The following is a 15627-nucleotide window of genomic DNA, read 5'->3' on the forward strand; positions in this document are numbered from 1 at the left end:
TTATCATTTCTATTTTGATTTAGACAAAGAACTTGCAACTTTGCCTCATTACTAAAAAGTCATGAATTTTGTTCAATTTATCAACTTTTCATTATCAACCACTACTGATTTGAAGATGACCCCAGCCTCATTCTCTGTTGGAATGTTGTCCAGAAACATTTTCTATATTTTTGATGTTGTGGTTACTTAGGAGACGGCATTGATACAAATATAGTTATTCGTATATCTTCAGCTTGATATGATATGCCTACTCATGTTAAATTTTTACATGGAGAAATGTCAGCAAAAATTGCATGTTTTTGTTTTACAGAAGTATTAAATGGAAAAAACTACAATTTTTCCTATATTTAAAGTCTTTTAATCTCTTTATATCAATTTCAGTATATACTATATGAGTATTATTGAAAGATTAGTAGATTGTTTCCAGATATTTAATAATAGACCCCATCTCTTTCTGGAATCTTCTCTTTTCAGTAGACATTTACTGTTGCAGCCATCTTTATTTTAATGACCCATCTCCCTCTGTGATTTCAGACAGTCAGACAAGGTGGTAGACATTGCTGATCCAAGCTTTGCCAATCTGATTCGCTCTGTTAAAAAAAAAAAAAAGCTTTAGAAACCAGCTATAAAATAGTCTCTCTGTTAAGAACTTAACAAGAAAGTAGTATCATGTTGGCTAAATACACAGAAAGAAGCACAGAAAGTCAATCCACTTAGAGACAAGAAGGAAGGAGGTGCTTAAAGAGTAACCTCGTTGTACATTTTCCAGCCCCTCTGAAGCCTACTTTCTCCCTTGGGTTTTTGTAAACAAGTGCTCTTTCAATAAATTTCCCTCTAATTAGGATAGTTAGGTGGGGTTTTTCACTTGTCAAAAACATGTTTAGATATTCTTGTATGTATTGAAGCTTATTATTAATTTGAGATTTTATAAATTGTAATTTTCATATTAATTTAACCATGTTTCGGTCTAAAGGTTGTGGAATATTACTAGTCTATAAGGGACAAGCACAATCTTTTGTTGGGCTGTATAATTTTGAGAATTGATGGATATTTCCAAATTGTACACTTTGTGGAGTGTTTAGTAGAAATTCTTATAAGTCTATTATATAAGAGTTTTTAATATCATCAGTGCCATGATAGCATTTATGTGACATAACATTGACAATGTAAAATGTGTGTCAAAAAGATGTATACCTTTTTTGTAGAATCATTATAGCCTGGTTGTTATGTTCTTTCATTTTTATAATGTATCCATTTGTTTAGAGGGAGCCAGGATATTTTACCATTTAGTGAAAAACATTATAGATCATTCTGAATTATTTCAAATTACTATTCAAAAGAGCATAGAAAATAGCTACTTGGGAACATGGTGTCTTGTTTATCCAGCTCATATAACGAACTAGGATCCCAGCAAAAAAAAAAAAAAAACATTAGGAGAACTTATGTGTCAAAATTTTTAAATTATAATTTATTCATTGATCAATTCAACAAATATTTGTTGAGCATCTACCATGTGCCAGGGATTAGATGTTGAGGGATATAGAGGTGAATAAAACAAAGTCTGGAACTCAAAATGACACAGAAAAGAAATAATTAAACATGTACATATATGCTATATCACATGGTGAGCAATGCTAAGCAGACAAAGCAGGGCAAGGGCTATAGGAAGTGCCCTCATATGCATTTTCCCATAGTTTGAGTTTCATAAAATCATAGATCTCTGACCTTATGTAGAAAGGGTATATAAACTGGAATTAACTAGTAGCTTTTCCCTTGATGTTATTCAACCAGTAAGAACCACAATTCTGGCACGTAGGCTGCCTAGAATTTGAAAGAAAATCTAGAGGAATTCTTTCTTTTTGCTGAGAAAATTTTAAGAAATCACATAAGTGTATATTGTTATTTTACAAGATGACTGATCACTAGTAAGTCTTCTTTCACTTCTCAGTTCTCCTCAGAGCACCACACAGACTACAGGTTCTAGAAGGCAGGAACCACGTTGGGTTGTTTACTGATGTATTTAAGAACCTAGTACATAGATATCAATAATACTTCTTTGAATGAAGGATGAATATTATCATTGCATGGTTTTATGAATACATCATCTCTCCCAAACCATTTCCAAACTCCCAATAGATTATTGGAATTACTAAACAGATAGATTATTGGGATTACTAGATTATTACAAGTATAATATATATATCAAGAGAATACAATTGTAGCAATTCTTTTCGAAGACAACGCATGGTGGCGCTGCAGGCTAAGGTGTCAAAAAAAACAAAAACAAAAAAAGCCCCGGAAATGCTATGAACTCAACCTCAGATCTCTAGCGGACGAGAAAAGCCTGCAAACAGTTCAGGACCTGTAAGTTTCCAGAGAATGTTAGTCACCGACATTTCTGGACAGGTTACCAACTGAGAGATCCATCACTGTCTCTTTCCCTCGCTACCTAAGGTAGAGCTGGGCCCTGTTCTTGGAAAAGCACTGGTGGAATAAAGATGGAGGCCGGAGGGGAGCGCTTACCTAAACAAAGGCAAGTCCTGATTTTCTTTCTTTTGATGGGAGTGGCTCTGGCGGGCTGGGAATCCCGTCGTTATTCCGTGATGGAGGAAACAGAGAGCGGCTCCTTTGTGGCCAACCTGGCTAAGGATCTGGGGCTGGGAGTGGAGGAACTAGCTGCTCGGGGAGCCCGGGTGGTCTCTGAGGATAACGAACCCCGATTGCAGCTTGATCTGCAGACCGGGGACTTGATACTAAATGAGAAACTGGACCGCGAGGAAATGTGCGGACCCACTGATCCATGTGTAATGCATTTCCAAGTGTTATTGAAAAAACCATTGGGAGTATTTCGAGCTGAGCTACTGGTGAGAGACATAAACGATCATTCTCCTGAGTTTCCCGAAAGAGAAATGACGCTGAAAATCCCGGAGAATAGCGCTCCTGGGACCGTGTTTCCTCTGAAAAAAGCCCAGGACTTGGACGTGGGCAACAACAATATCCAAAACTACAATATCAGTCCCAAATCTCATTTCCACGTTTCCACCCGCAATCGGGGGGATGGCAGGAAATATCCAGAGCTGGTGCTGGACAAAGACCTGGATCGAGAGGAGCAGGCCGAGTTCAGGTTAACCCTCACAGCGCTGGATGGCGGCTCTCCACCCCGGTCTGGCACCGCTCAGGTCCGCATCTTGGTTTTGGACGTCAATGACAACGCCCCTGAGTTTGAGCAGACACTCTACCAGGTGCAGGTCCCGGAGAACAGCCCTGTAGGCGCCCTAATTGTCAAGGTCTCTGCTAGAGATTTAGACACTGGGACAAATGGAGAGATATCATACTCCCTTTTTTATAGTTCTCAGGAGATAAGCACAACTTTTGAGCTAAACAGCCTTTCGGGAGAAGTTCGACTAATTAAAAAATTAGATTTTGAGACAGTATCCTCTTATGAGCTGGATATAGATGCGTCTGATGGTGGGGGACTTTCCGGAAAATGCTCTGTTTCCATTGAGGTGGTGGATGTTAACGATAACTCCCCAGAACTAACTATTTCATCACTGACCAGCCCCATTCCTGAAAATTCCCCCGAGACAGAAGTGGCCCTGTTTAGGACTCGAGACCGAGATTCAGGGGACAACGGAAGGATGACATGCTCCATTCCAGATGATCTCCCCTTCCTCCTGAAACCATCTGCAGAGAATTTCTACACCCTGGTAACAAATGGGGCGCTGGACAGAGAGAACCAATCCGAGTATAACGTCACCATCACCGTTACCGACTTGGGAACCCCCACGTTGAAAACCCAGCACAACATAACCGTGCTGGTCTTCGATGTCAACGACAACGCCCCGGCCTTCACCCAAACCTCCTACACCCTGTTCGTCCGCGAGAACAACAGCCCCGCCCTGCACATAGGCAGCGTCAGCGCCACCGACAGAGACGCGGGCGCCAACGCCCAGGTCACCTACTCGCTGCTGCCGCCACAGGACCCGCACCTGCCCCTGGCCTCCCTGGTGTCCATCAACGCCGACAACGGGCAGCTGTTCGCCCTGAGGGCGCTGGATTACGAGGCCCTGCAGGCCTTGGAGTTCCGCGTGGGCTCCACGGACCGCGGCTCCCCTGCGCTGAGCAGCCAGGCGCTGGTGCGCGTGCTGGTGCTGGACGCCAACGACAACTCGCCCTTCGTGCTGTACCCGCTGCAGAACGGCTCTGCGCCCTGCACCGAGCTGGTGCCCAGGGCGGCCGAGCCGGGCTACCTGGTGAGCAAGGTGGTGGCGGTGGACGGAGACTCGGGCCAGAACGCCTGGCTGTCGTACCAGCTGCTCAAGGCCACGGAGCCCGGGCTGTTCGGCGTGTGGGCGCACAACGGCGAGGTGCGCACGGCGCGGCTGCTGAGCGAGCGCGACGCGGCCAAGCACAGGCTGGTGGTGCTGGTCAAGGACAACGGCGAGCCGCCGCTGTCGGCCAGCGTCACGCTGCACGTGCTGCTGGTGGACGGCTTCTCGCAGCCCTACCTGCCGCTCCCGGAAGCGGCGGCCGACCCGGCCCAGGCCGACCCGCTCACGGTCTACCTGGTCATCGCGTTGGCGTCGGTGTCGTCGCTCTTCCTGTTCTCGGTGCTGGCGTTCGTCGCGGCGCGGCTGTGCAGGAGGGGCAGGGCCGCCTCGTTGGGTGGCTGCTCGGTGCCCGAGGGCCACTTTCCGGGCCACCTGGTGGACGTCAGCGGTACTGGGACCCTTTCCCAGAGCTACCAGTATGAGGTGTGTCTGACGGGAGACTCTGGGAGTAAGGAGTTCAAGTTCCTGAAGCCTATGTTCCCCAATATTCTAGGCCAGGAACTTGGGAGGAAGTCAGAGGGAAATCCAACCTTACAAAATAGTTTAGGTATCTGAAACTTCCCCACTTCAACCTTAGCGTTGTCTCCTTTATCTTTTTTTTTTAAAAATCCAGTAGTAGCTTTTAATTCTACTTGTTTTTTTCTATTTTTCTTAGTAATTTTGCTCTTTGTTTTGTTGGTCTGATTGTCCTATAATCATTTTTCCAATTATTGTATTATTAGTAAAATATTTATATCAGGAAATTTCATATTTCTGATTAAATTTTTAGTATTCATTCCTAAAGGTTAATATGAAAGTTAACCTCTCAGGATAAACATAATTCTAATTTAAAAAGTACTCATCTCACTATATAACACTGCAAAGGATATCTGATTCCTTTATTATATTTCATTTTTAAATTATCAGAGGTCTTTTTAGCTTTTATAATTGACACAGCTATGACTTTTTTATAATCCCTTTTCTGTTTGAGGTACAATTAATTTGTATTTACCTATGTCTGGTTTCTTCCAAATTCCATTTGGATTTTTGTTTTAATAGGAAGCAACATGAATAATTTCATTCTAATTATTTCAAAAATCACACTTTTAATCATTAGACTTTCACTCTAAAATATGTGTATCACCTCATGAAAATATATCTTTATCATCTATTCTTTCTCATGTAATGTCTAAAAGACTTATGAGTTCTTCATTATATCTGACTGAAGTTATGATCCTGATAAGAGTCCTGGATAGGTTTATTGATGCCCAGATTGACTGTGTTTAAGGTGTTCCTATGTACTCTAAAGGCCAGTGGACTTTAGGACCAAGTAAGTCATTGCCTGCAATGTCCCTTGCTATTGCAGAGAAATTCTCAAGTGAACTCCGAATTCTGGACCTGTAGGAGTTTTTGAATGCACAGCGTGCCAGTATCTACTTGCCTTTGGATGATATAAAGGTTCTGGCTGATAAGGAATTTTAAAGAATGTATTGTAGAATTAATATTAGTTTACTAAAGGAAACTTAGTAAAGGATTGTTAATGAGAGTGTTGAATGATTTGAAGAAATAATCAGCTCTGTTGTCAGGACTCATCTATCTCTAGGAACCTCTTACTTTTGCAGATACTATCAAATGGTGTGGGAGGCAGAATACTGGCCCCCTAAAATGTACACATCCTATTCCCTGGAACCTGTAACTATGTTATGTTATGTTATATTGCAAACAAGAATTAAGGTTCAGATGGAATTAAGGTTGCTAATCAGCTAATCTTAAAATAGGGAGAATGTCCTAGATGGTCTGGGTGGGCATGATTCAATCAGTTGAAAGGCCTTAAAAGCAGAGCTGAGTCTTCCCTGAGATGAAGAAATTCTGACTCTGGGCAGCAGCTTTAGCTTGTATCCCAGAGTTCCAGCCTCCCCTTTTTAATTGCTTGTGCCTCAGATTTTGGACTTACCTAGCCACTTCCCACAATTGAATAAATCTCTTAATACGGATCTCCTGCTGGTTCAGTTCTTATGGTTGAACCTTGACTGATACAGGGTTTGGTACCTGAAAATGGAGTGCTGCTGTAACAAATAGCTAAAAATATGAAAGTTGCTTTGGAATTGGGCAGTAGGCAAAGGCTGGAAGAATTTCATAGAGAGTGATGGAAAAAGCCTAGATTGCTTTGGGCAGATTGTTAGTTGCAGCATGGATGACAACAATTCTGCTAGCAAAGACTCAGGAGGAAGTAAGGAGCATGGTGGAGAAAACATACATTGCCTTATAGAATACCTAAGTCATTATAAAGAGACTGTTGGTAGAAATATGGATGTTAGTCACTCCTGGTCAGGGCTCAGAAAGCAATGATGAAAATGTTATTGGAAACTGGAGGAAAGGGAATCCTTATATGGTGGCAGAAAATTTAGGTTGAATTGTGTTCTGCAGTGGAAGTGTGGGAAAAAAGACTTGTATACAATGAACTTGAACATTTAGCTGAGATTTCCAGTCAAAGGGTTGAAGTTGCAGCCTGGTTTCTTCTTGCTGTTTTCAGTAACATGTGAGAAGAATTGAGGTAGATTGAGGGAATACCGATTAAGCAAACAGGAAACAGAATTTGATGATTTGGGAAATTCTCAGCCAAATTGTAAAAGATACTAAAATTATGAGATTCACTGTCAGGAAAGCATGTTCTGGAGAGAAAACCATGGGTGTTATGTGGCAAAGGGGAATTAAGGTTGCAGATGGAATTAAGGTTGATAATCAGCTGACCTTTAACTAAGGAGATTACCATAGATTATCCAGGTGGTTCCAGTATAATCACAAGAGGAAGCGGATGTGGGAAGCAGAAGAATCGGTATCAGAGTGATATTACGTGAAAACGACAAGACTGAACCAGCCGTTACTGACTTTGAAGGTGGAAAGGAGCTACAAGTGAAGGCATACAGGCAGCCTCTAGAAGCGAGAAAAGGCAAGAAAATCTCTTCTCTCTTAGAGCTTCCATAAGGGAATACAGCCCTGCCTTAACTGCAGCCCAGTTTAACTTTTGATCTCCAGAACTGTAAGGTAATGTTTTTAAGCCACTAAGTTCATGGTAATTTGTTACAGCTGCAATAGAAATGAATGCACATGTCTGCTAAAAAAGCCATTTCCAAACCCATTTTTCTTTGTCTTCTCCTAATGTAGGCCAAAATATTCATATTCCCATAATCCCTTAAAGGTAGGAGTGTCATATAACTCTGTTATTGCTAATGATTTAAAAGTATAATTGGGGGTTTGGGCTTAAGGGAAATACTTTGAAATGGCTAGTCCAAGGTGGCATGTTCCTCAGGTCTTTCGCCAATTTTCTTTTTTCTTAACCAACATGGGTATTGGGAAATACCCAATTTGAGTTCAAGCGGTCAACTTGCAACCATAAGATAAGTGCCATGCGCTCAGTTGGTTAGAGCGTGGTGCTAATAACACTAAGGTTGTGGGTTCGATCCCCACATGGGTTACTGTGAGCTGCGCCCTCCTTAAAAAAAAAAATGAGTGCCATAAAATAAAGGTCTATGTACTAAGTATGATAAAATAGAAAGCCCCTGAATTTCTTATGGCATGGTTAAGCTGCTGCAACAGCTATACACTACCTTCTCCCAAGTTGCATGATATAAATAAATCCCTATGGCATTAAGTAAGTGTAATTGGGTTTTTTGTTGATTGCAGACAAATGCATTCGAACCTGCCACACCTCTTTTCCTCACAAGTAAGGCTGATTTACACAGTTGTCTGACTAGGTCTCAGGTTGTCTATTGAAGATGTATGAGATGCTTGTCAGAAAAGTAGTTTTGCTTTCCCTTAGGTGCTATTAGGTGCTAGTACGTCAGTACTCAGAGCTGACTATCTTCATTCAGTTATCTTGCAATTTGGCTAATACTGACATACACAGATAACTGAACTTTTAAAGGAATATTCCTAGCTAGTAGCAACCCAAAGCATTGAGTTTTGGAGAATAGAAACTAAGAAGGTAAGCTGATAAATGCCAGTTATACTTTTAAACTTGCATTAGTGGTATCTTGACAAAATGACTATTGATGTTTATGCAGCCATCTAGAACACTGGTTTCCCTCTAAGGCAAGAAAATAGCAGGACTAAAAATCTTGCTTAGTAAAATAAATTGGCTAAATATGAGTCCTGAAAATCTTCATAAGCATATTAGTAATCTACATGTTTTGACAGAATATACCTGGTGGAAGGATCAAAAATTCCTGACAACCTTTTCAATATAAGGAGAGGAGTGTTTTAAAAAAGGCCCAGAGACCACAACGTGTCTGTATCCACTACTTCTTTCCTTTCTTACTTTACAAATACTTTATTGGTAAAGTGTAGACTTTAAAGGCACCTCCAAACGATTAATACTTATGTCTTTCATGAATTGATCTGGAATACCTCGAAAAGAGCATTACTCCCAGTTTATCAGCATAATCATGAAAAATCAATAGAAATCTATCACAATACATGAATGGTAATGCCTCAAACAATTTTAGAACTTCACAGATGCACCCAGAGTGTTTGTGTATTTTGTGTATTTGTACATGTGGGCATTTGAGCATGTGTGTGGGTGAGAAGGTAGCTTTAGTAGATGGTGGAGATGCACTGCATGCACAGATATATACCAGTAAAGATATTTTTTCCTTTATGTAATAAAACTTTATGTAATATATAAATGTGTGTGTGTGTGTGTGTATATATATATATATATATAGAGAGAGAGAGAGAGAGAGAGAGAGAGAAAGAGGAGTTTTGTCTTTGTAAAGTAACAATGCAACATTATTGGATATAGAAGTTTGATAACCCTCTTGATTTTGAAGGAGCAACCCAGGAGAGAGAACTAACTGTGACATAGATATGGTCATTCTCCCCCCCACCACGCTCCCCAATGAGATCAGGATACAATAAAGTTGACATCAGGATGTGACAGGGCTGAGATTAGGGTGAGACCAAGTTGTACAAGTGCAGGGTGGGATCCTGTCTTTATTTAAATGTTGATATTTTATTAATCATAGATTTTTTTCATTAAGTTTGATTTCTTAGAATATTGCATTAAATACTATCTATCTTTACTACCATATTTTTGGGTGACCCATTAATTTTGTTTTTGAGATGCCTACCTGGCCCTAGTCCTGGTCCTGTTGGTTATTTCCAACTCGCAAATTCAAAGGAGCATCACAGCAGTAGTGATGGGGGTCACAGCTGGAATCTGCTCAGTGAAATCTGAATCAAGTTCCTTTCCATTCCAAATATGGGATAGCAGCAGCGACAGTGGAAGAATACAAAGATAGCCACACAGATCTGACAAACTAGAATCCGGCAGACTGGGAGTGGAGAACACCTGTATGATTGTGGTTGACCAGGTAAATTGTATGTTTTTCTTCCAGGTGGCATGCAGCAGTGCAAAAAAATTAGATATTAGGTAAATTCAATTTGCTACTATGTTGTTGAGAATTTTTGTATCTGTATTCGTGAGGGATACGTATATATATATATATATACCAAAAACCTTTATTTTAAGAGATGTTATCTATGTATTATTTTCAAAGTTGAATTGAATTATGGTAGCAATGTGTAGTATGACATTCGCTCAAAAAATTGCATCACCATGCAACAGGCAGGACAATCAAAGAAAATAGCAGAAGCATGGTTGTCATTTGAGGAGCCCAAGAACATTTTGAAGTGGTATTTGAAATTTGAGAATGTTGTGGAAGTACAATGACAATGAGACGTGAGTATGCACCAGAACCTCCAACATGCCTAGCAATTGCACGCATTCGTGATAAGTTTGAGACACATTTTACTGTGTGTGATGTGCACAGGCAAGATCCGAGAGGCCTCCCCCAGCAACAAGTCCTGCTTCTTCTGCTGTAGTGTTGGAACAGTTTACACACTCGCCACAGAAGTCTACCAAACAATGTGCACATGGACAGGAGTTAACAGAACAAGCGTACGGCGCATTCTTAAAACAGCAAAATGGAAAGTTTTCATCCCAAGATATGCATACATTTTTTGGCACCCTCTGAATATATATATTTAATGTTATGCCTTTGTCAAGTTTTAGTTTCAGGGTTATACTGATCTCATAAAATGAATTGGCAATTGTTTCCTCCTTTTCTCTTTTATGAAAGAGTTTGTATAAGATATTTGTTATTTCTTCTTCATGTATTTGATGGAATTTATCACAGAAGTCATCAATGGCTAACATTTGTTCGTGTGGGGGAAGATTTTTGGATTGCAAACTTTATTTCTTAGATATGCAGCCATTCCAATTCTCATTTCCTCTTATGTCAGTGTGTCTTGTGTTCTTAAAGTAATTTTCCCATTTAATCTACAATGTTAAAGTTATTGGCATGAAGTTATTGATAATATTCCTTTATCATCTTTTCGATATATGATGCTCCTCTTTCATTCCAGATATTGGTATAATATGTTTTTTCTCCTTTTGTCTTTATCAGTATTTCTGTATCAATTCTATTAATATTTTTGGAAACCAACTCTTTGTTATTTTTCTATTAATTTCTGTTTTGTTTCCTTGATTTCCACGCTTATGTTTTTATTTCTTTTTTTTATACCTAGTTTGGGTTTCTCTTCTTTTTGTAGTTTCTATGAATGTTTAGATCATTGACTCTACGGCTTTCTTTTCTAATACAGATTAAAATATATGAAAATATAAATTAAAATTATAAATTTCTTTCTATGTAGTACTGAAGCTGCAGTTCATGAATTTTGATATTGTGGTTTTATTACCATTCATTCTAAATTTACCTATAATTTCCCTGTTGATTTCTTCTTTAATCCATTGGTTAACTAGAAGTGCATTGCTTAATTTCCAAATATACAGAGATATCAATTTTGATACCCAAAGTTTGAAAGTATTGAATTTTGTTGTTATCTAACATATGGGTTATCTTGATGAGTTTCTTTGTATACTTGAAATAAAGGTGTGTTCTACAGTTGTGTGTAGTGTTCTATAAATATCCATTAAATCAAGTTGCTTGATAATGTTTAAATCTTTTTTCTTAGTATTTTGCCCTACATGTTCTATCAACTAATGAGAGAAAAATGTTAAATTCTTCAACTATGATTGTGATTGTTTATTTCTCCTTTCATTTCTCGCATTTTTTAAAACCTCATGTATTTTGAAGCTGTTATTAGATGTGCACATAGGTAGGATTACTTTATCTTCTTGATGAATTGACACTAATTATTGTGAAACATTCTTTTTAGTCTCTAGAAATACTTTCAATCTGTTATTAATAATTACCCCATATTTCTTATGCTTAGAGTTTGTATATAATTTTCATCCTTTTACTTTCATCCTGTCTTTATATTTTAAGTCCATCTTTTGTCAACTACATAGAGTTGGATCTCGCTTTTTAACCAGTATTATCATTTCTGCCTTTTAATTGGAGAGTTCATTTCATATATATTTAATATAATTATTTATATAATTGTGTCTGTTACATCTTGTATTCATACTCTGTTTTCATTCCTTTGTTTTTCATTATGATTTTTTTGCTTACTCATGTATTTTTTGGTATTCCATTTTATATCCTAAATTGACTTTTACCAATAACATTATGGGGGATATTTCCTCTAAGGATATATAGCCTTTCTTGTCACTATTTACCTTAAATTAATATTATGCTACTTCACCTATAATGTGGACAACTTCCTATTATGTAATACTCATCTTTTTTGCCATAGTACAGAAAAATTAGTGTAAAACACAGGTGAGATATTTAAGAATTCATGTGGTAGAGAACCTCTATGAATATAATCAAATTGGAAAATATTTCAGAAAGAACTTGATACCTACTGTGTATAAAATATTCCATACTGGAGAGAAATGTAATGAGGGTAATTATTGTGGAAAAGCCTGCAGTAGTCAGATTCCAAATTTAAATGTGCACTAGAGAACTCATACTGAAGAGAAATCCTATGAATTTATTGGATATGAGAAAGCCTTCATTAATTGTTCACTTATTAAGACACATAGAGACCATGCATTGGACACAAACCATGTCAATGTAAGGAATATAGAGAACCCTTCACAGCTGTTCTTTGTATCTTAGGGCTCATGAAAATTCACATTGGGGAAGAATACTATGAACATACAAAGTGTATGAAAGCCTTTATTCCTTCTTCTTCCATTGCTGTACATGTAAAAATTCATGGTGGAGATAAGCCTTATATTCATATAATGTGAAAAAATTTGAAGAAGCTTTCCATCTGCTTTCATTTCTTAGAAAATAAGAAAACTCTCACTGGCGAGAAATTCTATTCATATAAAAAGTGTAGGAGAATCAAGTGTCCCTCACTCTTTAGGGCACATGTGAGAACTTACATTGAAAATATACCCCACTGATGTAAAAGAACGTTTGAAAGGCTTTATTTCTTTCACCTCCTTTACCATACATCTAAGAACTCATATAGGAGAGAAGCCTTATGAATATAAGGAATATAGGAAAACCTTCACTTATTCCTCAAAGCTTACTATACAAGTGAGAAAACATATCATAAAGGAGCTCTATACATAATGTAAGGAATATGGAAAAGACTACAATTTCCCCTCCTTTAATAACCACATGAATACAAACACTGGACATAGGCCCTATAATTGTAAACAGTGCAACAGATCCTTCCATTATTCTTCACATTTTACTATAAATGTGATAATGCACATTGGAGAGAAACACTGTGAGTGTATGAAATGCCTTCAGCTTCTCCTCATTCCTTAGGAAATATGACAACTCGCTGGAGAGCAATTTCATCAATATTTGGAGTGTTGGAAAGTCTTAACTTGTATCTAAGGTTTTCAAAGCCATGTGAAAATTCACATTACAGAGAAACCATATTAATGAGAAATGTGGGGAAATATCATTCCTAACACTTTCGGACACATGTGAGAACACATACTGAAGAGAAACCATATAGAGCTAAAAAACGTGGGAAAGCCTTGAAGTCTTTCTCATTCCTTAGTCAGCAAGTGAGAACTCATACTGGGAGATAGAAATGTAAAGAATGTGGAAAATTATTTAGTCTTCCCTCGTACTTCAAAGAAATGTGAAAAATCACATTGGAGAGAGACCAATGTGGGAATGCCTTCAGGTGCATCTCTTCTCTTACTATGAAAGAAATTCATAACGGAGTAGAAATCTTTAAAATGTTGTAATCATGGAATTGTTTTATCAGTGTCTCATCTTTGAAGTGTCAGAATTTGTAGCTTTCATTTTCTAATATAAACCTCTATAGTGATATAAATATTGTTCCCAGTACCTTTTCACCTATATCACACAACTTTTGATATGTATTATTTTCATTTTGGTGTATATATTAGGTTGGTGCAAAAGTGATTGTGGTTTTTGCAATCATTTTTAACCTTTAAACCACAATTACTTTTGCACCAATTATTTATTTATTTATTTATTTATTTATTTATTTATTTCTCATTTCCATTGTGAAGTCTCCTTGGACTGAAATAAAGTTTATTTTTAATATGCAAGTAAGTATATTTGAAATTAGTTTTGTTAATTGTTTTAATTAATTTCTACTATATGCAATGTGTGTGACCACTGTGATCATTGACTTTCGTAATTCTTGCAATTTTCTTTCTGGCCGACTGTGGTAGACCCTGGGATTTGCCTACATAATATCCATTCTGCCCTTCTTCCTTACTAAAAGAACTTACAAATTTTCAGGTTAATGATCTTTACTGCTGAGAAATGTATCTTCAACATTTTTGTAGCTAGTGTAGTCTACAACTAATTGTGCTGGTCAATAAGAAGTTGATATAAATTTAAAATATGCAGTTATCAAAAAAGGATGGTTTCATCAGACTTGGTAATTTCACCTTTTGTACTTTGCTCCTCCTTCCAGTTGAACACAATACTTCAAGTTGAAAAGAGAGATCTGGCAACCATGAGGAAGAAAGCTAAAGGTAATGATGGTTGTCCTGGATTGTGTTATATGAGACTTAGGACTATGTTTTCCAGAATTGTCTTTGCTTTGTTGGTATAAGTTAGAATTCGACAAAAGAGGGACCTGCATTGGATCTGATATGCAGAAATTAAGAAGAAGCCCTTAATCTCAAAAGTATATGGAAGTCGCAGACTGACAAACAGATCTGGAACTCTTCATAAGTTTCAAGCTTGTCTTCCTGACTACAGGCTTTGTTAAAAATGAAAAAATCAGCATTGAGTGAATCACCAAGCACTTAACTTCAGTTCCCTCAGAGGTGGCAGCTTCCACAAACATCTGCATGAGCTCACTCTTCATGGTCCCACCTTGGAAGCTAGACATGCACAACTGTTTAAATTTCCTTGCAAACTCAAACCTTCCCATTCATACTGCTGTTTCAGGATATCGTGATTAGAGACTTTCTCCAATCCTCTGATACCCACTTCTCCATATTTGTGAAATTTCTAATTTCTATAGTGAACATATAATTCTTATAGTACTTCTAGTGGCTGTTTTTCTGAGTCATACAATGTTGCAGCAAAAACAACGAATAATTTTATTCCCTATTGCATTGTTGAGTGGCTACTATTGCATCCTGCCCCCATCACCTCCATTCTACAGATATTAATCGCAAAGTGCTCCCTAGCAAACACCCTACACTCTAACTCTATCTCAGAGTTGGCTTCCTAGAGATTCCAACTTGGTAATACAGCTTGTGGCTTGCTATTGGACCATGGTAGAGACTGAACCTCTGACTATGGGTCACTAAGTGAACAGGTGATCTGAGATACCTAGAATTTACTAGATGCTACTTGGTTCATCAAACCATAAAATTGGTTTCATGTGTAGCAGCACTCCTCTTCAAGTGGAAGTGGTAACACAAAATCATACACGAGCAGGTTTGAAGAGCATAAATATGTCTCATGAGTGGATGGTTTACACTGCACCTACTACTGCACCTACTACTCCTGCATTACCACCTCTCTTTCAACCTACATCTCTGGTCTTATTGGGAGTTTCCTGTGATCAGATGACTACAGAGGGAAAATTTGAGCCTAATTTAGAAATATTTCCACACAGAAATCTGGCACAAGCCATAAGGAGACTGCTAGAGTATTATATCCAGCAAGACTGATTCCGAAGGGAACTCCTCCTAATAAGAAAGAAGTTCGAGTGGTACATCTGACTGTTCACTTTTCCTGGAAAGAAAGATGGCCAGAGGTATGGATTCACATTTGTATTAGTTTTCTGGGGCTGCCATAACAAAGTACCACAATGGGTAGTTTATCTTCTCACAGTTCTGAAGGCTAGAGTTCTGAAATCAAGACGCTAGCAGGTTTGGTTC

At 38.3% G+C, this 15627-nt stretch overlaps 1 protein-coding gene across 1 annotated transcript in view; it reads left to right on the top strand.

Annotated features, from left to right (window-relative positions):
- The window catches only part of PCDHB15 (protocadherin beta 15), a 21847-nt gene continuing 6220 nt past the window's right edge, over positions 1-15627 (top strand). The window contains exons 1-3 of the mRNA XM_033095988.1: positions 1-4754; positions 14202-14262; positions 15363-15503. Of these exons, the coding sequence (XP_032951879.1) occupies positions 2499-4754; positions 14202-14262; positions 15363-15382 (2337 nt within the window). The 5' untranslated portion in view covers positions 1-2498 and the 3' untranslated portion in view covers positions 15383-15503. The remainder of the gene's footprint in view (positions 4755-14201; positions 14263-15362; positions 15504-15627) is intronic.

This window comes from Rhinolophus ferrumequinum, chromosome 24, assembly GCF_004115265.2.
Source record: "Rhinolophus ferrumequinum isolate MPI-CBG mRhiFer1 chromosome 24, mRhiFer1_v1.p, whole genome shotgun sequence".
Taxonomy (NCBI): Eukaryota; Metazoa; Chordata; class Mammalia; order Chiroptera; family Rhinolophidae; genus Rhinolophus; species Rhinolophus ferrumequinum.